This window comes from Pelophylax lessonae (genome assembly GCF_965119305.1).
Source record: "Pelophylax lessonae genome assembly, chromosome: 5".
NCBI classification, from domain to species: Eukaryota; Metazoa; Chordata; class Amphibia; order Anura; family Ranidae; genus Pelophylax; species Pelophylax lessonae.
In genome coordinates, this window is record NC_138772.1 from 505,756,820 (window position 1) to 505,783,217 (window position 26,398).

The window sequence follows — 26,398 nt, forward strand, 5'->3', positions numbered from 1 at the left end:
AATTAATGAAGTGTTCTCCCATGTCATGATGGCTGCTACTTTGTAAAACTCTTCTGTACAATGACTACCCCCTCCCCAGCAGTGAGCATAAGTAGCCATGGCATTCAGGAGCTAATTATCCCCTTATTAGTTAGGCTTGCAGCAGAGGCAAAAAAAAAGGGTCGTGCAGGTCACCAGGATAAAATGGTTAACGTGGTTGTTAACCTCCTGATATAACAAGTGAAGAGGCTTAGATAATACACAGAGATGAAAAAAAAAAATGCTCCTACAAAAGTTGTATCCATTTATCTGCAGTCCTCTCTACATCTGTTCAAAGTGCTGAATTAGAAAGTTTATCTGCGCTATCAGAAAACAGAGAGCTAAAGTTAGATACTGCAGAGCTCAGAGCTCATTGGAGGGAAGGGACAGTCCCCCCAACCACACACAGGAACGGAGCTGAGGCTGTCAACCAGCTGGAGTTCCCACCGGTCACCTTTTTTCTCTTGGTGTCAGGAAAATTTGTCAGAAGTGATATATGTTGATAACAGAGGAATGAGGCATGCAGAGAGATATGACACTTAGTGCTCTTAACCACTTGACCTCCAGAAGATTTATGCCCCCCTGACCAGGACATTTTTTGCGATACGGCATTGCATTACTTTCAGGGACAATTGTGTGGTCATGCAACACTTTACCCAAATACATTTTATTTTCTTTTTTAAGCGCTATAAAACAAAAAAATATATTTGTTTTATTTTCTGCTATAAAACATATCCAATAAAAAAAATAAAAAAACATCAAATTTCTTCATAAATGTAGGTCAATATGTATAATGCTACAGATTTTTGGGAAATAAAAATCCCAATAAGCGTAACTATTAATTTATGTGAACGTTAGAGCGTCTACAAGCTATAGTATACATTTATTAAGTGGTTTACTTTTTTTTATACTAGTGATGCAGAAATCAGCGACTTATAACAGTACTGCGATATTGCAGCGGACAATTAGATACTAACAGATACCTTTGACACATTGCTGGAAACAGTGATCAGTGCTATAAATATGCACTGTCAGTGTACTGACACTGGCTGGGAAGGGGTTAAACATCTAGGGCAATCAAAAGGTTAACTGTGTGCCTAGCCAGTGTTTGTGTGTACTGTATGTGCTGCTTTTACTAGGGGAAGAGATGGATTTTACTCGCGGGACATAAAATCCATCCACCCCCCCCCGGTAAGAACGGAGATCTGCTTTGTTTACATAGGCAGATCTCTGTTTTGTGTGTTTTACTAATGATCAGTGGGTGTCGGGGGGACATCCACAGTTTGGCTTCTGCTGTGATGAATCGAGCGGCCCACCGGTGTCACGCGCTTGCGCCCCCTGTGGGCAGAACTGCAGAACCTTATATATATGTGGGATCCTGCACAGGAGGGCCACCCTGTAGCAGTAAATCTGCTATAGGGTGATTCAGAAGTGGTTCATTGAGACAAGCACACACTATAGAGTTTTTATGCTTTGTTCATATTTCAGGTCAGGTGCACCCACTTTAAAGACAAACCTAATGTGTAGTAGGGCTCATTCAGGACATCGGTCAAACATGGAGCTGGACTTATTTAATATTGTTGACACTCACATACTTTGCCTTTTTGTAGTTAATGTAGGAGCCAGCAAATTAAATTTTGGGGCGTATCTGTCACTATCTGACACATCTGAAAGTATCATTTAGCAGTGACAGCCAAATCCTGAGTACGACCAAACATTTCAGTTGCAAAATTCTTTAACACAGTGGCACCATTCCAGTTTTTTTATGCTAGAAAACACAGTTGCTTTAAGCATATGCTAATATTAAGGAAAAAGAGGCTTTATGGTTTAAAACAATCCCATTCTCACCTGCTGGACAGACTAAGAAGCTCATGTTTCTCGGTCACAGGTGCCTTTCTATCTAGCTCCCAGATCAGAACATTGATGAGATGAGAGTTCTTAATGACAATAGGAACCTCTTCGAACATGTTTTCGAAGGCAATGCTTGCCTTTTTCAATCTGCAGACAAGAGACAGGTCACAATTGATCAAAAACACAGCAATCAATTTGATTTAAAGACAGAAAAGCAACTGGTGACTTTCAGCTGTATATTTTGGACTTTCTTTAAACTCAATGGAACAGAAAGAACATTTGATAAATGAGGGGCATGAAAAAAACCTAATGCATGCCCCCTGCCAAAGGCCTATTAGAGTTTTTTTGCTCCAGTGGCCGTGTTTCCTACCTTTCCAGCACTACAACCTCCATCAGGCTCTTTAGTATTTCATACTTCCGGTAGTATCCAATGGAGGATAAAGGGCTGGAAACTTTAGAGAGGTAGGAGATATGGTCAATTGAGAGGAGAGTACAATAGCTCTATTTCTGAATGGGACTTACATTTGGATTTTTTTCATGGGACTGACAATATGGCTTTAAACCAGATAGTACACTACATGTCATTTCAAAGGCTGGACAATACTAATAAACCTTCAGATTGGGAACTGGAACACAGGACACAAACTGCCTAAAGATAAAAAAAAAAAAAAAAAAAAAAAAAAAAAAATTTTAACTAAGTTATCTTTTAAAAGCTTGGCCTATTCAGTTAGGGTCTGAGACACCAGGGCTGAGGCAAAGACTTGCCGCAATGTCGAACCAGCCATAGTAAACATGCTGCGTGACACAGCCTCCGCTTTCCTGTCAGCTGGGTCCGTAAAGGAAAGGGAATTTCTCAACTGTGATCATTGTAACTTTGTTCAACCTAGAAACAGGAGGGTCCACCACTGGTGGAATAGTCCACTTATTTAAAAAAAAAAAACGTACAGCAAAACGTTTAGGGACCACAAAGGGTCATTTTGGTTGTTCCCATTACTTACAGCAGTGGTTCTCAACTCCGGTCCTCAGGACCCACTATCAGGCCAGGTTTTAAGTATCACCTTGGGGAGATGCAGACTAGAATACTGCAATCACTAATAGATCACCTGTGATGTATTTCAGTTATCTTGCAAACCTGGCCTGTTAGTGGGTTCTGAGGCCCAGAGTTGAGAAACACTGCCCTACAGGAAAACCTGTCAAAATAATGCACATAAGGAAACACCTTTGGGGTGTGAGATGACTTCTGCGTACCGACACAGCCACGTCCGTGGCTACATCAGCCACATCCTCCATTTTTAAAGTCTCACGCACTGCAGTGATAAGTGGTCTATCAGCGCTTTTTCATTCGCTGCTGCGACCATGGAGTAATCATCCTCACTATCTGATGGATCTAGGGGTGTGATATTAAGTCCCCGTGGATGGGAAACCACTCCACGGTGGCATCCGGCTAAGAATCAGATGAGAAACTGAGCAGGGAAAGGTGGGGGGGGGGGGGGGGGGGGAGGAGACACTTCCTCCTGGGCCTTTGCCCACACGCCATACCATAAGGACTGCAGGACCACCATCAGTGCAACCATGGGAAGCTGGGGTTCCAAGGGACCCGCCACCTCCATGAGGGGGTCAGTGGGGGGGAGATGTAACCCTGAGGCTCAATAAGGAAGAGGAGGACCTTGAAGTCCAAAAACGCTTTTTGGCATCACTAAAGGACCCCCCCAAGGTTCAGGGTACCTATCAGCGCAGAAAGAGAGAAAACAGGGACCCCCCCCCCCCCCCAAGGACTCACCCTATCGATCAGAGGAGCACCGAAAATTCAGACCCAGCGTCACCATGGACGCCACCCCTGTTCATATGTCCCGGGAACAGGAAGAGGAAACTGAGGAAGAGGAGGAGCTTCGGTTGTCTCCAGCATCTCCCGGACTAAGGGAAGATGGCCCAAGACATCATCAGGCTGTACAAACCTGCCTGCCAACCTGAGACCACTAGACTAAGGGAAAATGGCCCAATGAAATTGGGCTACACAAACATGGCTGCCAACCAGAGACCAGCCAGACTAATAGAAAATGGCCACCATCAGCTACAGATAGCTGCCAGGATCTTCCCTGTGCCCTCTGCAACGCTGCATCTTCCTGAAGGTAGGGCACATTAGGGAAGACTCCACTGCACACTCTGATCCGGTCTCTGCACTGTACCCATGCTACAAACAGTGGGGCATGCAACTAGGGGTCTCTTACACTGGGACCCAACCAGACTACCATGGCAGTAAACACTATCCCAGGACCCTTATAGAGTGGGGAAAGCGGGGGATACCCCAGGGGTCTCCGCTGCATTCTCTGCCCTGGGACCCCACCAGACTCCAGGTCCAGCCAGGGGGGAAAGGGAGTGGGGAAAGCCCAGCTCACTATGGGATTTTTAAGGATGGGAGGAGGGAACCTGCAGGCAGGTCCAACTGTCCCTGGAGGTTACCCGCACCCACCCCAAAAAAAACGCCAAAAGGGGGGCGCTGTACTTACCCTTCCATGGTGCAGGTAACGCTCCAGACAGAATCCTCGCCGCCGAAGTAGGGGAGCTGTCAGCCAAGGGACTGCTTTGACTAAGACTCAAGCCCAGTGGCATGCGACCCTGCAAGACGTTTAACTCGTGGGTCAGCCTCTGTCCGTGAGGCTATGTCACAGCTGACCTAGCATGTAGCTGCGGTCTGCGTGTGTTTGCTGGCTGGGCTGAGGGGACCACTGGATCTAGATTATCCAGCCCATCACCCACCGGCAGTTGATTGTACATCTCCAGAGAGAAAAAATAAAAGATGTAAGAAAGGAGAAAAAAATTGCTAGGACCAGAGATCCCAGCCAGGAGCCTAGGTCCTTACTCCTGACTAGACAGATTAAAACGGATTACCTAGAGCAGAGCAGAGGGCGGGTTATATAACAAGCAGACGACGGCCCATGGGCGTAGCCAGGTGTTTTTACTTCTGCCTAGTCCTACTCCTGGAGGAGGCCATATAACCCAGTAGTTATGATTTATGAAGCGCTGTATCAGTCGATGAATGATTGAGAAAATGTAGGCAAGCAGCTCTATATTACCCTGGCTGCACACAGTCTTCTATTGAATGCACAGCTCAGCGTTTTACCCCCACACTGCAGCTGTGACAGAAAGATACACTCCAGTGTGCATGCATGGGATGACGTCATTCCCCAACCTGTCACCTCTGCAATAACCTGGCTGCTTACAGTCTTCTATAGAATGCACACTGAGCAGTACATGCGCAGCTCAACGTGCATTCCCCGCACACTCCAGCTGTGACAAAGATATAGACTCCAATGCACATGCATGGGATGACATCATTCCCCAACTGGCCAACCAAGAGGCCGAAAACTCAGCACCTGGCAGTACCCATGGAGAGGATGACAACAGTCGGCTAGGGATTGTCGCATCACTGGAATGAGTGTGTGAATATTTCTGTGAGATTAAATACGCTTTAAGATTTAAGCACAACTAAGCTTTGGTTCACACTACTGTGACTTCTCTTGCGTCTTGCTGTGCCATCTCAAAAAAAAAAATTGTTCCTGCACTACTTTTCTGTGTCTTCCTTGCGACATGAGTGCCATAGACTGCAACGCTAAAAATCACAGAGTCAGAGGAACGTTGTTACTTTGTCTTATCTTTGCAACTTTGATTGCAACTTCATAAGGTTTTGTAGGTTCAATGTGTGTCGCACACATTGTTATGATTAGCCAAAGCGATAAAACACGAAAGTCACACTGAAGTCCATCAAAGTCACCAGCTAGTGGCAAAGCAAAGTTGCTCTAGAAGTCGCACTACTTTTTGGGTCGCAGCAGTGTGAACCAAGCCTAAAAGCACCTGTATGAAGTGAGGAAGCTGATAGGCACACTCCCGGCAATCATTTTCTCAGCCCAATGTAGTGCAAGGGTGCTCGTATTTCAGGAGACGCAGAGCATTGTTGCCACGCCATCATAGGAGTAGCACATGGCAGACCGCATGGGCAGATGTAGTAGGTGTTTGTGGGACTCTGCATTGAAACCAAAAAAAAAACTAAGTGCAGATGTACGAGTGTTGCAGCACATGGTTTTCAATGGGAGGGGCTCTGCTTTAAAACGTTGAAGTGTCACTGGTGTAAAAAGGATAATGGAATAAATGTAGGGACAGAGTGAAGAGGATATTGAGGAGGTATGATTGTTGAAGCACACGTGATCAGTTTGGTGCTCTCTACAGCTTACCTCGCACCTCCCTAATGTGAGAAACAAGCAACATGCAGACACTGGGAACACGTACCCTTCCACACTGAAGTCTTTCTCTTTGCAGACTTCCATCAGTTTCGGAGTCAGCCTATAAGCCTTAAGCGACAGTGAGCCCTGAGCCGTCTTAATGGGATCTAAACAAGCAGGAGAGAGAGAGCGTTATTCATAGGCAAAAGATACATTATAAAAACATCCAAAAGTGCCTTTGATAAACAGAATATAAAATCTACTGTTATTTAAAAAGTCATAAATATGCATTATCCTAAACAAAACATTGCTTCAGAGTCAAATCTTTATGTAATCGGTTAATGCTACCCAGCAAACCCCAACGGTGCTAAGGCAAGGAGGGCCATAACCTGACATCAACCTGAAATACATTTTCCCATATTCCCCTGCAGCCAGACTAAGCAGAACTTTCGGGCAAATCTTCCAGGTGGAAGTGAATCCTCCACCATCATGACAATGGAAATCACATTGTTTTCATTTACATGAATGCAACTCAGCACTGCAGGATTTAGGAACAAGTCCCAGTGCTACTTTGGTGCAATTCCAGCATGGAGCCCCATAGAATAAGCAAACCACATTCAAATGGGTCTGAAAATTGGATCAAAATCAGATTGCAGCAGTGTAAACCAAGCCTTAGAAACAAAAGACCAAAAAAAAGAAGAAGGGGGGGGGGGGGTTAGGAGTCAGGGGTTGCTTTCCACGCTACTAAATCAGTTTGCATTCAGCATAAGGACATAATGGTGACAATCTATGCAATGTTATACTGTAGAAAATAGAACAGATTTTCGTCAGGATGGCATACACTGCCAAGCTGCAGAAAGCAAAATAAAAGTATGCATAAAAAAAAAAAAAAAAAAAGACTTCCGACCGAGATAAAACGGCAATCCCGATACTTGGGGGGGGTTTGGGATTTGGGGGGGACCTCTGGTCTGGCCACATCTGGAATTTGCTGTCCAGTTTTGGTCTCCAGTCCTCAGAACGGGAGAGAGTCCAGAGGAGGACAACAAAGCTAATAAGAGGATTGGAGGACCTCCGTTATGAGGAACAACTTCAAGCATTAAACATATTATTCCCGGAGAAGAGATGATAGCCATATACAAATACCTCAATGGGGATTCTAGCATAGGAAGAAAATGATTCAGTCCCAGGGAGCTTAAGACGACAAGCGACCACTGATTAAAACTGGAGACATGGTTTAACCTTAAACTGCCTAGAGGACGGCGATGGTTTAAAAAAAAAAAAAAATCTATTGAATGGGCATCTTTGTGAAAGCAATATACAGGGATCGGCGAATTATTATTGGCAGACACATGCACACAGGTTGAACTGGATGGACTGGTGTCTTTATTAAATCTTACCAACTATGTAACCGGTGATTTCCATTTTTATTAAAAATGATCATTTAAAGTGGCCATGCAGTTTTTTTGTTGAAATCACAAATCATTGTGATAACGCTATTATCGAACAATTGCTCTGAAAGCGGTTATTTTTTCATCGTGTGTGCTAGGCAAGCCTTTGCAGATAGAAATTTGAACACGAGGGGAAAAATTACTGCAATTGCACAAACATTTGTCACTTTATTGTCCACATTTGACTACATGTTTGAACTTTGATGATGGATCAGACTTGTAAGGTGGAAGAGATTGCTTTGTTTCTGTTAAAAACTATTTTTAAAAATGAATTTAAAATAAATTAGAGGACCATTCCACTGTGGTGCTATACCATAGGCAGGTTAATGTGCTATTTTTTGTATTGTATTACAGCAACTCATTCAGTTCAATGCATGGCAGCAGACAATACTGGACTTGTTTTTTTAGCACATTATGTGCGTTGTGGTGCCTTGCAGCTCAGTTCAAATGACACGCACAGTATTTTTAAAGATGCAATCTAAAATGAATGGCCTTGCTATGCACAGAACAAAGTTCTGTGCTTAACCCCAACTTGAGTGTGAAGGGTTCTAAATGGAAAAAATATTTTTCAAAAACGATGCCATTCTAGCAGCAGTGGCCAGTTAAGCCTGCATGCTGGTACTGAATGGAGAAGGGCTCTCATCATAATAAGTTCATGTAAATTACAATGATTATCCCTGTGCAACCTCTTGCCAAGGAAATATGAACAAGGTCAAACCCAGAAGGCTGGGGGAGCCGATGCCTGTTCAAAATGACGCTGGGTTGAAAAACTCTGTAACAGACGTGTACTCCGTAGAGTATACACAGCTGTAAATGTCCTGGGGCTGACAACTAATACAATAAACCTACAAGCAGCCAGCAAGCTCCCTAATGTGAGAGCAGCCAGCTACTGCCCTTAAAGGGGCCCACATCCTTTTCTCCAATTCCTGAGACATGAAAATATTAGAAAGTAAGCATACAGTTTTATGCAAACCCATTGAAAAGACATGTTTCATTGATTTTTTATTTTTATTGTTAATCATTCACAATAACTACACAAGGAACACATTTAAATCTGACAGATTTCTGCGACATTTTATTGTAGTTCTTAAATTACTAAATTGAATTAGCATCAGTTACTGAAAATCTACAGCCTGCAAGAACATATAATTTAATACTACATTTTTTTTGCAACTAATCATATATAAAATCTAGATTTAGTTAAAGTGGTTGTAAAGTCTTAGGCCCCTTTCACACTATCCCCGTCCGTCGGACGGATTCCGTTTTTCTCAGCGGGGGATCGAGCCGCCCATCCCCCGCTGAGCAGCAGGAGGACAGCTGTGTCTCCGCGATGTGTGCGGAGACACAGCTGTCAGTTCCCCATGCATCTCTATGGGGGAAATTGGATGGGAACGGACCGTCGGTCCGTTCTCATCCAATCCCATCCGCTGGACGGATGGAAAAATAGGGTTTCCATCCGTCCAGATTTGACGGATCGGGTCGGATGTCAGCGGACATGTCTCCGCTGCCATCCGATGCCCCATAGGAATGCATGGGGGGACCGTTCAGATCCGCCAAAAAAAGACGGACAGGCGGATCTGAACGGTCCGCCTGTGTGAAAGGGGCCTTAAGGTGTTTCACCTTAATGCATTCAGGTGAAAAACCTTCTGTGCTGTAGATCCCCACCCAGATAGACCCCCCCCCCCCTTTTCTTACCTGAGCCTGATCCGATTCAGTGATGTGCACAAGCCCAGCAGCTCCAGCCGCTGTCACTCTCCTCATTGGACAGACTGATCGTAGCAGGAGCCATTGGCAGCAGCTGCTGTCAACCAAAAGCTGTGACACAAGAGAGGGGACGGGGGCGAGACTCACCGTCTGTGTCAATGGACGCAGCAGCGGGACTCAGGAGCGAGCCCGCATGGGTGCCCCCATGGAAAGTGGCTTTCTGGGAGGGCACCCGATGAAGAGGAGGGGCCTGGAGTGTCGGTAAGGCACCCCAGAAGAAGAAGAACAAAACAATTGCACAGAGCAGGCGAGTATAGGCATTTTTTTAAAGCAAGGGTTTACAAGCACTTTAAAGGTGTATGCAGGGACAAAAGAATGATGAACATCTCTGAAAATACATAAAAATGTCTATCTGTACATAAATACTGCAAATGCATACCTGTTAATCTGTCAGAAATCCAGTGAGCTACTAACTTAATGTTCGAACCAACACTGGTGGCTCTGGTGCACTAAAATCCCAGGCTGTGTGGTCAATTCATTGAGGGCCATTATAGGCAATTGTGTTTTCTTATTACTTGTGCTCAGACGACCTGTTTTTCATCAGTGCTGCACCAGACTATCCATACCCATGGCTTACTGTATAGATTCTTCAATTGAGCAGGAAATTGAGGTAGCTTTTGAGACCCAACCTGAATTATCCCTTCCTAATTCAGAACCCTTGGCCGAGTTATTTAGACAACACAAAAAATTGGTTATCAAATCATAAAATAGGAAATGGGACATAGCGTCCCTACAATCCCATGTGAATAATAACATCATCCCAAGGGGTTTACGGGAGAGGGTAATACCAGCGCAACACCTCCACACTCCCAGGTTTTTGGCTCGGTGGAAGGAGGATTGCATTGCCCGGGGTGTCCATTTAATGAAATTGATCATTGAGGAAGAGAAACTCCAACTTCAGGAACTACAGGCAGATATAGAAAAGAGCACCGCTGCCTTGGAATCCTTTCAAGAGAAGGAAGAGTTTGTCAGACTCAATGACAATCTCAAAAAGGAGGTAGAGCGAACTCAAAAGAATCTCAAGACTTCCAAACAAAACAAATTTAGGCAGAACATTGCAGATTGCGAACGGGAGGATCTTTTTGACCCCACCCTCGTTAGAAGTAGGAGCAGATCTCGTGGAAACTATAGACAACGCAGGAACCACAGTAGAAATAAGGGATACTCCTCTGGCAGTGATACAGAAGACAAGTCTGTCTCTTTTTTAGTGCCAGGGGCAGAGGAAGAAAACAGTGGGGGACCATTACAACAAATAGACAACCCCAAAATAATATACAAAGAAAGAACCAATCAGAAGGTCAAAAACAAACAAATTCCACAGAAAACTGTTCCACCAAGAGCAACTCGATCCAGCCAGAAACATTAGAGATAAACCAAGAAAGTCTAGACCTCAAGGTTGTTAATCTATCCCGTTTCAACTTACAGCAGAGACATATTGACTTACTCAGTAAGGGCCTCTCCTTCTCCCCCATTGCTACCATGTGCGAGTTTGAGGTATATAAGGATGTCAGCTTATTCCTTAGGAGGGTCATCTTCCAAATGTGGCACCAAGTTACCAACAGTGATAACAACCAGGATATCCCACTCACTGAACAGGACAAAGAGGCTCTTGAGACCCTCACGTCCTTATTATTGGAGGGTGACCCCTCTGAGGATGAGCTTGACGATCCGGACAAAATCAGACGTGATGCCCACATCAATATTAGATCTACCAAGATGCCACCCCTCACAAAGTATAAAAACATAAAAATTTTCCTTGATTTGGTGCAAGACGACCTTCGGAAAATCAATTGGCAGGATATGGGGAAGCCCGACAATCTCTCTAGGTCCCAACGACGAGCACTCAGGGAACTGGAGACAGCACCTAATTTAGTGATCAGATGCAGTGACAAGGGCGGCAATGTCGTCCTATTAGAGGAGGACATGTATGAGAGGGAAGTGCTGCGACAACTAAATGACACAAGCACTTATACTAAACTTAAAAGCAATCCCTTTCCCTCCCTTGTCGTTGAACTGAACCAAAAAATCAAGCTGGCTAGGGAGGTCAACCTGGTTTCCAAAAAAGAGTCAGACTATCTCCTTGTCAGGTGCTACAACGTGCCCACTTTTTACATCATACCAAAATTGCACAAATCTCTAACCCAACCACCTGGAAGACCGATTGTCTCCGCTATTGGTGGTCCGTTGGAACGAGTGGGTAAATTTGTCGATGCCCTGATAAAGGAGCTAGTTACTGAACTCCCCTCTTATGTACAAGACACTAGGGATGTACTTAGCAAACTTGTTGATTTCCATGTTCCCCTTGAGGCAATATTCGTGGGTATTGATGTTGAAAGCCTCTATACGTCAATACCACACGAATGGGGCCTACAAGCCGTATCCCATTTTTTGGAACAAAAATTCCCTAACCTTGGAGCTCACAACGAGTTAGTGGTTGAGCTTTTGCAGTTCATGCTGGACAACAACTGTTTCCAGTTCCTTTCCTCGTTTTTCCAGCAGACCAGAGGCACCTCGATGGGGGCACCGTGGGCCCCGGCCTACGCATGCCTCCATCTGGGACTCTGGGAGGAGCAAATTGTCTATCCATCCCCAATGTACCTCAGCCACTCCCTTATGTGGCTGAGGTACATTGACGATGTACTGCTCCTATGGGGGGGAACGATGTCAGAGCTGGAGGCATTTGTTGACGGGCTGAACTGCAATAATAGGAATATAAGATTGACTTATACAGCCACCATGAATGATTTACCGTTCCTCGACCTCCTAATCTCACGCGTAGGGCCTCTGATTAAAACTACCACATACCGTAAGGCAACTTCAGCTAACACATTACTTCGAGCGGATAGCCACCATCCAAAATCGTTGATTAACGGCATACCCGTCGGGCAGTTCCTCCGTTTGAAGAGGAACTGCACGGACGGTGCTGACTATCAAACCGAGGCTAGTGACTTGTACAAACGCTTCAGAGAACGCGGTTATTCACACAATACTATCCGGCGTGCGCGTAAGAAAGTAGGGTCCAGACAGAGGTCGGAATTACTCCTCACATATAGGGGTCCCCCACCTTCATCCGAATCAACCCAGCAAACCCATCCGAGGATTGTAACACGGTACGGTACGCAATGGGACCAAGTAAGATCTGTGATCACCAAACATTGGCAGGTCCTCACGCTGTCACCCTTGATTGAAAAAATTGTGGGACCCAGACCCCTAATTACCGCTAAACGGGCCAGAAATCTCAAGGATAGCCTGGTACATTCTGAATTTGTGAAAACTAAAACACCACGCAGTTGGTTAACTTCTTTGCCCCCTGTTAGAGGGATGTTTTCATGCGGAAAATGTTCTGTGTGTAAACTTGTGATAAATTCCAAGACTTTCTTTAGTTGTGATAGGAGTCAAGAGTTTACCATAAACAGTTTCATAAATTGCCAAACAGAAAGGGTCATTTACGAACTTAGATGCCCATGTAATAAAATATACATTGGGAAAACCAAACGTCAATTAAAAATTAGGATTTTGGAACATCTGGCCGATATACGGAACAAAATTGACAATAAAACCATTCCTTTGCACTTTTTGGAGTGTCACGGTGCCAATCCTGATGGACTTTTATTCCGTGGTATCTACGCCCTTAAACTATCTGCTAGGCGTGGGGACTTTGACACTGTGCTACTCCAAAAGGAAAAATTATGGATATATAAAATGGGGTCTTTGGCCCCTGCAGGCCTAAACGTCGAGTTTAGTTTGAAACCCTTCTTGACTTCCTAATGTATTCTTGACATTCCTCTATCTCCAGGATCGTGCTCTTTCTTGAGTCTTTTCTTGATCGCCACCTCTTTTTTCTTAATGCTCTATTTGTACACTAACTTACATGCTTTCTGGCTGTTCTGGCTTTCTATTTTCGAGTCTGTTATGATTGTCAAATGAGATACTTAACATAAAAATTCTTCAGTACACCAGGAGTTCCCCCCTCCTAAACACAGACTCGCGGTATCATCCACTTATATAATAAGATATTAAGGCCTTTCATCACCCATACCAGATATCACTGGTCATGCGGCCATCCGATATATTTTCTGGTGGCCTCGTGGCACTTTCTCTGTACGGGAAATCTGGCACCTACGGTGAGTTTAACGACTGCCATTTCCATTTTTGTTCTAGTCAATAACGCCATCTATATGTTTTTTGCTTACCTCCCAAGGGGATTAAAAATATAAATAAAACTATGTAATGAATGATTCAGCCCCCCAGAAATAGCTAGTCTCTTGACAGCTGCCTTATATATGACGGTTTCTAACTGATCTGATCTATGGGATATCTCTGTCTTAACCTCTTTTTCTTGACCATTTATAATCTATACTATTGGTTTGTATACCTCTGTACAGGGACATCTGCTGGTACCAGCAAGCCTGTGCGAAGGGCACACCAATCATAATTTTTGCGCAGGCGAGCACTATGTCGCTTAGCATTTGGTGCAGCACTGGTGATATCTTGGTTTTTCTTGTTTTGCCTAATTTGTTCAGTTCATTCATTCATGCTAGTGTTAGCTCCCATGTTCTGGTCTGCTACATTATGCTAATTGTTGACCCTCATGTTTTTTCAATTAAATTGTTTCACCCCTGAGTTGAATCATGCTTTACTACACTGATTTACTATCGCCCACAAGAGTGAAATGCTGATTGATCTCGGGGGTGTAATATCCATAGATAAACGCCAGGAGGAGAAGGATGTTCACTTTTTAATTACTTAGGTGACACACTGACATTAAGTGGTCTAATCATGTCTGCATTCACCGTTGGTCTTCCCTTGATCAAAGGCACCTGTGTCTAATCTGCTGATAGACGACGGATTATCATAAAAGTGAACACCCATCCCCTCAGTAATCAGCTCTGATGAAACCGACGTCTGGTCGGTGAAACTAGTCAGCTCCAGCGTTACTTGGATTGCACCAACTAAACCCACCTCCTCGGGGCACTCTCGACCCCTCCATCACTGGCTCAACTTAGGCTCCCCCAGCGTACTGCTCGCCACACCGGATGTGATGTAGGGCCGACATCCACGGACCCATTCGTCGCTACTCAGAGCGAGGCTTGAGCCAAGTACAGAGGGGAAGACGCCGACGGAGGACTGTTGAAGCCGGAGGGGTCTTGCCACCGCATATGGAGGTATGAACTTTATTCCTACATAGCCCACATTTACAACAGTGCATACCGCCTCTCCTCAGCCCAGTACGGAGGACTTCATTACTGTTCATCCCCGCACACCACATGGTCTGTTAGTGCATCACCCAGGGGACAGGTGATATCTCATGCACCAGACCCGACGGCTGCCATTGGAGAGAAGTGCACTGTTTTTCTGGGCTGCCAGCATCTTCAGTGATATCACCATTCACTGCAATTCAACATCATCCCTGTTTAAATCCTTGCTTGTCTATCATGCCACAGTGATATAGTCCATGACCGGACAATCCTGCATTGTTGAATATTGATTTTGGACTTTTCCCAGAGGATTTCACTCTACTCCATTGGGTAGTTGACACAGCGCTACAGCCCCACCATTCCTATTTCCTAGGATTATCTTCCGCTGTGCAAACATCCCCATAATAGCCGAGTTTTTCTATGTTGTTTCATTCAACAGGTGATTTCACCACATGCTGTGCATTATAATACTTCATCAATGTTTATGGGTACAGTTGCTGCATATCCATTGTTTTTATGTGGTTTTAATTGATTTTATCATGTTCTGTTTTCACATATGTTATGTGTTCCTTCACCAGGCACAAGTGCCTAAATAAACATTGTTCTATTTTTCACCATTTCAAACACCTCGGTTATTATTATTTTCAATGTATCATTGGCACCTATTTTTGATCACCTCTTTCTTGTGAATTGGTTTTGAATCCTCATCTTTTGGATCCATCCAATCCACATTCCCAAGTTTGTTTCAGATTGTGTGGTCAGCCCTGCTCAGTTCTTCCTTGCTGGACAACAGAATGCATCCCCTTCTGATTTTCATATCATAAGGTGGAGCTGTTCTGTAGTCTATCAGGGGAAACCTGGGCACGGTTTGGGATTTCAGTGCCGCAAAGGCACTGTACTGTCATCGCTGAAAAGAAGTTAAAGGGTAACTCCACTTGTGGTAAAAAAAAAAAAAAAATGTGAATTAAAAAAAAAAAAAAAAAAAAAAAGTACTACAGCAACCAAATTGAAATACAAGTCGTAATGTATGCAATTGAATGTTATAAAAAAAAAAAAAAATGTACCTTTCCTTTTTACTGCATTGTAATGCAATATGGCTACCTGAAGGAGTTCTGTACACAGATTGAGTACAGGACATCCCCTTGATATGTCATTTCCTGCTTGTGTGATTGGCTCACTGATTTTCCACAGAAGTCTACACTAAGATACAAATCAGATTTTATTGGCATAATCTGGATCAAAAACGTCATTTTTGGCAAGATACTCCCAAAGTGAAATCACATCTAAAGGGATGCATACTCTGCAATATTCCCTGCAGTAACTTATTGATAATTATAAAACCACTCCCATTAGATTCACTTTCCACATGGACACAGAAAAAACGCTATTTCTTCAGGATAACAAAATATAGGAATCTGTGACAGTGTTTGCTAAAATCCCTGCAATTTCCATGGATCACCCAGAGGGGAGCAAAATTGGAGTTACTCTGCTGTACTAAAATCCCAAGCTGTGTTGCTGGCCCTATCGGAAGTTACTCCCCAGTGAGGACACAGTGGCTCCTTCCACATTACTACAGGACAGGAGAAGGAACCACTGTGGAGATTCCTCTTGAATAGAACAGTGTTGGGTAGCATGGGAAGCAGGACTTTTTCTTTAACAATCCTTGTTTTTACAAAACATACACTTAATGCATTGCAAAGAAATTACATTCCCAGAGCAGTATAGGTTATCTCTGACCTATTCACTTGATGCAGCTTGAGCAGCTGAGCTCTGTAACAAGGGGAGCTTTATAACAAAGGAGATAATGGAAGACATGAAAACCATTGGCTGGCTGAAAAAATGGATTTTTGTAAAATCTTACCGTAAAATCCTTTTCTCTTAGCTCATTGACAGACGTAGTCCTCGGTGATACACCACCTTCGGGTTATGTTGCCTCCACAGGAGCAGGACTAGACAGGAAATTAAAAAGCTCTGGCCACACCCCAGGGGCAGTCCCAGAGGGTATATCCTCTCTCTCTCTGCCTCAGCAAATCAGTTATGTGAAAAAGCAGTCTTTAGAGATTTTAACCCAACTCAAAAAACAGAGGGGCGGGGACTACGTCTGTCAATGAGCTAAGAGAAAAGGATTTTACGGTAAGATTTTACAAAAATCCATTTTTCTCTAGCGCTCATTGACAGACGTAGTCCTCGGTGATACACCACCTTCGGGACGTCCCAGAGCAGTATCACAACTGAGGGGTGGGAAAATGGAAATCAAATCCCAATCTAGAAGGCCCAACCGGTGCCAACTAGAAGTTTACAATGCTCATCCTTAATGATGAGACTCAACAAAAAAGAGAAAAAATTTTTTATTTTTTTTTTCAAACAGAAAAAACCCTCGAGGTAGACCACCGGTCTCCTCAAATTGCGGCCTGCAAAACCTTGCGGCCAAATGAGGCATCCGCCGATGCCGTCACATCAATTTTATAGAACTTTGTAAAGGTATGTACCGACGACCAGGTGGCCGCCTTACATACCTGGACCACTGACGCCTGATGGCGAAAGGCCCAGGAAGTACTGAGCGCTCGAGTGGAGTGCGCCCTAACAGGGAACGGAGGACTCTGACCCTTAATAGAATAAGCCTGTACCACCGTTTGTCTAATCCATTTGGCAATGGTCGCGGCAGATGCAGGCAAACCCTTTCTGGGGCCATCCGTGATCACAAAAAGTGAATCCGTCTTACGGAATGATTCCGTAGCTTTCAGGTATACCCTGATTGCCCGAACCACATCTAAGGAATGCAACGCATGTTCCCGATGATGCTTGGGCTGAGGACACAAGGAAGGTAGTACAATATCTTCATTCAGATGAAAATCTGAAACCACCTTGGGAAGAAAAGATGGCTTAGGATGAAGTACTACCTTATCCCTATGAATCACTAGGTATGGTGACTGGCATGATAATGCAGTCAGTTCTGACACCCTGCGAGCAGAAGTAATAGCCACCAAGAAGGCCACCTTCTGGGATAAAGTAAGCAAGGGAATCTCCCTGATGTTTACAAAGGGAGGTTTCTGTAGAACCGACAAAACCAAATTAAGATCCCAAGGCGGTAAGGGCGCGCGGACTGGAGGAGCCAGGTGCCGCACCCCTTGGATGAAATTCCGCACCAAGGATTTGGTAGCTAAAGGCTTCTGAAAGAAGATTGCTAATGCTGAAACTTGACCCTTGATGGTGCTCAAGGCTAGCTTCTGCTCAACCCCTTGTTGCAAAAAGGCCAATATTCGAGACACCGAATAGGTACGTGGAGGAAATCCTAAAGATTCGCACCACGCAATATAAATTTTCCATGTGTGATGATAGACTTTGCTGGAAGTCGCTTTCCTTGCTTTAATAAGGGTAGGAATGACTGAAGCTGACAAACCTCTGTCCTTCAGTACTTGGGTCTCAATGGCCAGGCCATTAAACCCAGCGACTGTAAAGCATGATGGTAAATTGGTCCTTGAGACCACAGACACTCCCTGAGACGAAGTTCCCACGGAACGTGTACGACTAACATGTCCAAGTCGGCCAGGCCGGCTTGAGGAGGCCAGCCTAGAATTTCTAGGACCACTGGCGCTGATTGAATCTGAACCAGGCGTCCCTAGAGGTATCTGGCCCCGACCATCCGAGAAAGTCTGGTCGTTTTCTGTTCCCACACATTTATCAGATACCTGATAGTTATCAGGAAAGGTGATCTTTTCTGGTTGAACCTCAGGGACCGAAGTCACCCGACTAGAGGCTACTTGGCCTATCTGGTCAACCAGATCCGATTCCTGTGAGGTATCGGGACTAATCTTGGGAAAAGGTAAAGGAAAAGATCTATTCAGGGAACGGTAACTACCGCTTCCTGTAGTACTTAAATGTTGGAAGGGAAGAATCGCACCGGTAGTAGTGGTTGATGCTCGATCTAATGTCCTGAATACCGGTGAAAACGTCCCCCCACCCTGAAACCGGGTGGGGGCGCACCTTCAGGCTGTGTACTCCTTTGCTTCGGGTTTGGCTGGGTTGGTCCCCTTCTTGAACCCTCCTGGAGGAGTCTTGCCTTTCCCGCTAGTACCAGCCGGGCGCCCTTTATGGGCGGTAAAGAAAGGTCCTCGCTTGTTGCGAGGTCCCTTAGCTTTAGCAGCCTGTGGCAAAAAAGTGCTCTTGCCCCCAGTGGCATCCTTAATGATTTCATCTAGGTTGGCCCCAAATAGACGATTCCCCTGAAAAGGGAGATTAGTCAAGGTCTTTTTGGAACCTAGGTCAGCTGACCAGCATTTTAACCACAGCACACGTCTGAGGATCACCGCTGACTTAGATGCATGCCCTAATAAGGGAGTAATGTCCAAGGCTGCGTCACAGATAAACTGTAGCCCTTGTATAATCTGTTCCATCAAATCAGATGTCTCCTGGGGAATATCTTTTCCCCTAAGTTCTTGGCGTACCATTTTCGCCCATTCCGTAAGTGTCTGGGAAACTAGACCAATAACAATTACTGGTCTAAAAGCTGACCCTATCAGAGAGAAGATGGTGCGGGACTCTGCTTCCATCTTTCGATCCACCGGATCCTTAAAGGACGAAGTGTCCTCCACTGGAATAACCGTGGCTTTATTCAGCCTGGAAATAGGCGGATCCACGACTGGTGGTACCGTCCATTTCTTAATGATGGATTCCTCAAACGGATAGCGTCTAGCAATACGCTTGGAAATAGTAAAGGTACGTTTAGAATGCTCCCATTCTCCTTTAATCTGATTACCGAAACATTTAGGTACAGGAAAAGCCTTCATCGTCTTGATGGGCTTATTAGTACCAAAAGGAATCTCTGTTTCAGTTGCCTCTGCCGGTAAAGCCTCAAGTTTTAAGGTTTCCTGCACTGCCACAACTAGTGCGTCCACCAATGCTTCTTCCTGAATAATAGCAGGAGAAGAAGCGTCCTCCTCACTGTCTGAGGGGGCTTTACCTGGGATAACAGCCCTTGCAGAGGAACCTGCAATTGCCGTGACCACCTCTGAATCTGAGTCAGAGGTGTCAGATGGTATAGGGGTAGGCGGGGGTCGCTTCCTTGACCCCCGTCCCTGACAGGCCGCCTCCACCCGAGCCACCATAGACTCCAAAATTGCTGTAAATGACTCTATACTCTGTGCACCGGCGGGTCCCGTGGCCCCCTCGAGGGAAACAGGTGGGGGAATATGTGTGGCAGGGTCCATGATAATTCCAGTTACTTCCTGGATAATATAATTCAAAAATAAAACTTTTTTTTTTTTTCCGACCCCCAGCGCCACAAAAGCCCCTTAGTGTTACCTGCTAGGGATCCCTATCGATCGAGAGAGAGAGAGAGATAGACCCCCAGGCTCACCACTTGATGCTCAGAGTTTAACTGCAGCAGGTTACAGCGCTGTCTTGACAAACAGAAAGTCTTTTGGCTGGCTGCCCAGGAAAAAAGGAGGCGGCTCCGCCCCTCTGTACGCCTTCCGGCGCCTCCCCCAAGCTCCACGAGGTGTTTGGATCACCTCAAACATGGCCGCCCCCATGCTGGAGACACGAGGCTACGCCAAAATGGCGGCTCGTGCGATCCAGCAAAAAAAATGGCGGCGGCCCGTACTGAATAGCGGTGTGCTGCAGGGCACACAACACTCTTTCTGCATGGGGATATGGCGTGGTTGGCGGTACCGGCCCTGGCGGACCGCATGGCCGTTCGGGAGGCCTGCTAATAGCTGGAGATCTGATTAGGAAGGCAGTCTACATGTCCGTGGCTTCTGACTGGTAGGTAGCTTATTCTTAACCCATAAGATTCCCAGAATGCCACAGATTACATCTTTAAAACATGTATACAATTAGATCGTTAGCTCCCAAACCAAGCCTCCTGGCTTTTTGCACACATAAAATCACACTCAAAGTAGGAGGATCTGTGTCATGTTGTAGGATAGAAAGGGACTCTATCTTACCATACAGAGAGGGGCCCGCGTTCACCACAAAACCCGTCAGGGGGAAAGGGGGAACATACTACTCACCATACCGGAAACAGGCGGGCACCAACTCCTGACAGTACCCCTCTCCACCGGGGCGGGAGGGCTGTCGACCGATACGGACGCCGTGACTCATGGTCTTTGGCGTTTCAGCGAGACGTTTAACTCGCGTGGACAGTCCTTTAATGGGACTTTGTCGCGGCCGACCCAGCGCGGAGCTATGGCCTGCACGCACTCGTAGGCTGAACTGGGGTGACCACCGGATCTCAACATCCAGCCCGTCGCCCAGTTCAGCTTTCTTGCTTGAAGATCTCACAGGAACACTGGAGAAAAAAAGCTGTCTAAAAAAATCCTTTAAGAAAAAATTCTTGCCAGGACCTAAGATCCCAGCAAGGTATCTAGGTCCTTACTCCTAACTAGACAGAAAATAACTGATTTGCTGAGGCAGAGAGAGAGAGGATATACCCTCTGGGACTGCCCCTGGGGTGTGGCCAGAGCTTTTTAATTTCCTGTCTAGTCCTGCTCCTGTGGAGGCAACATAACCCGAAGGTGGTGTATCACCGAGGACTACGTCTGTCAATGAGCGCTAGAGAAATTAGAGCTTCTCCTTCCTCCCACTTAAGCCTGGTACACACTAAGAGCCGCTGTACTATGTGAGGCTAGTAAAGCGATCTCCCCTGCTGAGCTGTTGTGTTCTGACAGGGGGGAGGCACTACGATCAGCGCTCTTCCCCATTGGCTGAAAGCCCTGATTGGGAGTCGGTCGGCTGCTGACTTTCTAGCATGCTCATCCGTTAGAATCTGGCCAAAGGACCGGCTTCTGTTGGACAGGGAGGCACACACACAGGGCTGAATGTCAGCTGCTTTTTCATTTTTTTTTTTTTTTTTTTAGCCAGCCAATGTCTCCTGACGTTCGGCCCATGTGTAAGTGGCTTTACTCAAAATCTACATACACCTTTAAAATCATACACAGAGCAGTGCTTTACCTCCTCTTCAGCAATGCCCTGCTGGCACTGTCAGCTTCTCCTCTCCCCTGGGTGACCCCTCAGCAAGCATGGTACTCAAGGGGCACCCGTACAGACATGCTCCTGATCCAGACTGTGTGCATCAATAGACACGCACAGTGCTGGTAAGCCCTGCCTCACGCCTCATTGGAGTTTGAGGACACCAGCAGGAGCCTATGGCACCCGCTGCTGCTTGTGTCACCAGGAAGAGGGGAGAGTGGTGCTGCATCCGGGACAGCCCTGGAGCATGAGAGAACCTTTTACCTTAAAAAATTATCAACTCAATTAATCAAAAAAAAAAAAAAAAAATGAATAGTCTCTCTGAGCCTACTAGGAGTAAGAGAGCTGAGAGAGATGCTGCTCTCATGCACATTGCTGGACCAAGATTGTGTTCAGGTGTGTGTGTGTGTGTGTGTGTGTGTGTGTTGGGGGTATCAAAATTGTGTTCAGGTATGTGTGGGGGGGATAAAAATTGTGTTCAGGTATGTGTGTGTGTGGGGGGGGGGGGGCACCCAAGTTTTTTTTTTTCTTTTGACCTTAATACAGAGAGTGCAAAAAAAAAAAATGTCTTCAGCCTTTAGAACCACTTTAGTGCATAGAATACTTAAGGTAAAAACCACTTTACCACTACTACAACATAAGGATGGATTTCCTACTTAACTAGTTAGCCAAACATCTAACAACCACCCTTTCATGTACTACATCTCGAACATAAATCATAGGTGCCTAAAACTGTCTCTGTGCAATAATAAAATAAAACAAAGTATTAAAAAAAAAAAAAAAACAATTAGTTCATCCATTTTCTAGTGTCTGCAGTTTCCACTGGCGATGAGTAGAGGGAGAGAGGGCGTGCTGAAAAATGAGTACAATATCAATGCTTGGCTTATTAGCATGCAGACTACAAAGTTCGCCAGCACACAGCGTGCCTCCGGTGCATCTCAAATCAGCAATACAATGGCCACTGAGCTTTCTTTCTAGTTCACACAGATACAGATCCCTGCAAACAAACAACGTGTGTCTCATGTCCGCAGGCACAGATAGCTGGTCAGGGGTGAGGGAGCAGACAGGCGCTGCATTTATATGTACCGGCCAGTTTGCTTTTACAAGCTGCACTCTTGCTTTGCGGCTGGATATTTACGGTGCGTGGTGCTTTGTGAAACAGCCCGATCGTTTAGGGGTGATGACCTTGCATAAGAATGAATAAATAAAATGTATTTCATGACTGTGAAGCCGGCACCTGCATGCAACAAAGAACTACATTAGATATTCTGGTTGCACGGTCTATTAATGTGACTAGAGGTTTATGCAACAGAACAGGCAAAAAAATATATACTATCACCATTAGCAACCAGGATCTTTATATTATCTGGGCTTGTTCATTAGATTGCCCAACAAGACCACAAGGAAAACCTCTCACCCATTTCAAACAGTGATGGGTTTATAAAAAGAAATCCAAAAAGATATTAACCACTAAGGGTTTAAAAAAAAATATATAAAAACACACCGTGCATTAAATTTTTTCCAATTTTGTTATGTTGCAGCCTGATAATGCAGTTGTTTAACCACCTGATCTCCAGAAGATTTACCCCCCTTCCTGAGCAGGTCATTTTTTGCCATACGGCACTGTTGTTTTAACTGACAATTGTGCGACACTGTACCCAAATTAAATTTATGTCCCACTTTTCTCCACAAAATACAGCTTTCTTTTGGTGGTATTTGATCACCTCTGCGTTTATTTTTTGCGCTAGAAACAAAAAACGACCGACAATTTTGAAAAAAATAAATATATATATTTGTTTTATTCTCTGATCTAAAACACATCCAATAAAAGAAATATAAAAAAAAAAATCAAATGAATTCATTACTTTAGGCCAATGTGTATTCTTCTACATATTTTTGGTAAAATAAAAAAAAATAAAAAAACGAAATAAGCGTATATTGGTTTGCGCAAAAGCTATAGCGTCTACAAGCCATGGGATATTTTTATTTATTTTTTACTAGTAATGGTGGCGATCAGCAACTTATAGTGGGACTGCGACGTTGCAGCATACAAATCGGACACCTGACACTTTTATGGGGACCAGTGACACAAATACAGTGATCACTGTACTGTACTAACGAGACTGGCAGGGAAGGGGTTATCAGGTGGGATCAAAGGGTTAACTGTGTGCCTGACCTTACTAGTGTGGGGGAGGTGCTTCTACTAGTGGAAGACATGGATCAGTGTTTCAGCTTTACAGAAACACAGGATCCATGTCTTGTCTGTACTGACAATCTGCCTTGTTTACATAGTCAGAATGGCATTCGATCAGTGTATCGATCAGCTGGTGCCAGAGGACATTGGGTCTGCGGGACTCGCTGATCAGCTCCCACTGTGTAAAATCACAGAAGGAGCGAGCCGCCGGCAAAGTGCACCTGCACCCAAAACCCGGAAGAGCCGAATCACATATATACGCGATTCTGCACAGCACGGCCGACCTATAACAGTAAATCTGCTATGGGGCGGTTAAAATTATTTATTTTTTTCTCAATCTACACTCAGTACCCCATGACAAATCAGAACTTTAGAAATGTTTGCAAATGTATTAAAAAGGAAAAACTGAAATATTGCATTGGCATAAGTATTCAGACCCTTTCCAACAATTATTTAAATTTAGCTCTTGATCATTGCGGAGATGTTTCTACACCTTAAATGGAGTCAACTTGTGGTAAAATAAATTGGTTGGACAAGATTTGGTAAGGCACACATCCCTCTATAAAAGGCCTCACAGCTGACAATGCATACTTTATCAGAGCAAAAGCCATGATGAGGTCAAAACAAACTGCATGCAGAGCATAGAGACAGAATTATTGTAAGGCACAGATCTGGGAAAAGCTGCAAAAAATTTCTGTTGCACTGTAGGTTCCCCAGAGCACAGTGGCCTCCAACACTCTCAAATAGAAGAAGTTTGACACAACCAAGACTCTTAAAGCGGAGTTCTGGCCTCAAAAATGACTTTGGGCAACCCGCTGGCTAGCATTCACTTGAAAAAGAAATGGATGACGACGATTTTTTTTCTTTACTTACCTTGTTATTGAAGAAAATATACTTACCTTTCTTTCACTTCCTCCCTCTGCGGCCGCTGCCCACGTCGTCACTTCCTGCTTGCATTGATTCCTGGGAGCCGAATGCCATTGCTCCTATGAATCAATGCGCCTGCACCGGCCCCGCTCGTCAGTTCCGGTGCAGGCGCATCATTCCCTGCTAAACTGCTTCTGGGCATGCCCAGAAGCTGTGCAAGGATGATGCGCCTGCCCTGGAAGTGACGAGTGGGGCCGGCGCAGGGCATTGTGGGACCGAAGAGGACATGGAAGAGGACGCGCTTGCTTCAGCTGCCCACACCTGAGATGGCAGCGCTGGACAAGACATTTTCAAGGTAAGTATTTCTTCTAAACGGTAAGTGCAACCTGGGACAGTTCAGAGGCTATCCATTATGAAATGTACTAGCCCTGACTGTCCCGGGGGTATTTTTTTATTGAAAAATAGTTTCAGAGGCCGGAACTCCGCTTTTAAGTACTGGTCATCTGCCAAACTGAGCATTTGGGGGAGATGGGCCTTAAGAGGAGTCAAGGAACCCAATGGTCACTCTGACTGAGCTCCAGAAATCGTATATGGATATGGGGACAAAGTTCCAGAAAGACCACTATCACTGCAGCCCTCCACCGATTTGGGCTTCATGGCAGAGTGGTAAGATGGAAGCACCAAATTGGACTCCCAGACTGAAAAACGAGATTCTCTAAAAATGATGAAACCAATATTGAACAGTTTGGTCTCAATTCTAAGCTTTATGTCAGGAGGAAACCAGGCACCGCTCATCACCTGCCCAAAACGATCCCAACAGAAGCATGGTGGTGGTGGCAGAAGCATGCTTTAGGGGGGTGTTATTTCAACATCAGTGGCGGGATACTGGTCAGGGCTGAGAGAAAGCTGAATGGAGCAAAGTACAGAGACATCCTCAATAAAAACCTGTTCCACAGTGCTCAGGACCTCAGACTGGGCCGAAGATTCATCTTCCCAACATAACAATCCTAAGCACACAGCCAATACAAAACAAGATTGGCTTAGGTACAACTCTGTGAAAAGCCTAGATGGACTTGAACACTATTAAACATCTCTGGAGAGACCTGAAAATAGATGTCCAAACTAAAAGGTCCCCATTCAACCTGACTGAGGATTTGAGAAGAGTGGCACAAAAATCCCCCAATCCAGGTGTGCAAAGCTGGTAGCGTCATACCCAGACTCGAGGTTGTAACTGCTGCCAGAGGTGCTTCAACAAGTAAAGGGTCTGAATACTTAACCACTTGAAAACCAGGCCTTTCCTGACATTGTTTACAAGTTTAAATCTGTATTTTTTTGCTAAAAAATTACTTATTAACCCCAAAATATACTTTTTTTTTTAAACAGAGACCTATGGTAATAAAATGGCAATTGTTGCAATTTTTTGTATGTCACACGGTATTTGCAAATTGGTTTTTCAAACGCAATTTTTTTTGGGGAAAAAATAAAATTTTAAAAAACAAAACAATATACACCCACATTTTTTGGTAGAATTCGAAAGATGTTGTGCCGAGTAGGTACCGGACAGGTCACACTTTAAAATGATGCACGCTCGTGGAACAACAACAAACTACTGTACTTAAAAATCTCCATAGGTGACAATTTAAACTCCTTTACAGGTAACCTGTTTAGAGATACAGAGGCGGTCTAGCACTAGAATTATTGCTCTTGTTCTAACGTTTGTGGCGATACCTCACTTGTGGTGCGAACACCGTTTACACGTGTAGTTGGACTCTCTATCAAGCCTTTACTTTATCCCAAGCTCCTTTGTTGCTTGTCATTGTCTCCTTAAAGTGTCACTTAACCCATATCATAAAAAAAACTATCAATAAATGC

General features: G+C 44.8%; 1 protein-coding gene across 1 annotated transcript in view; it reads right to left on the minus strand.

The window, feature by feature from the left end:
* The window catches only part of EIF3H (eukaryotic translation initiation factor 3 subunit H), a 275,031-nt gene that overhangs the window by 38,917 nt on the left and 209,716 nt on the right, over window positions 1-26,398 (minus strand). Inside the window, exons 4-5 of the mRNA XM_082259568.1 lie at window positions 6,154-6,253; window positions 1,867-2,016 (exon numbers count right to left, since the gene is read on the minus strand). Of these exons, the coding sequence (XP_082115694.1) occupies window positions 1,867-2,016; window positions 6,154-6,253 (250 nt within the window). The remainder of the gene's footprint in view (window positions 1-1,866; window positions 2,017-6,153; window positions 6,254-26,398) is intronic.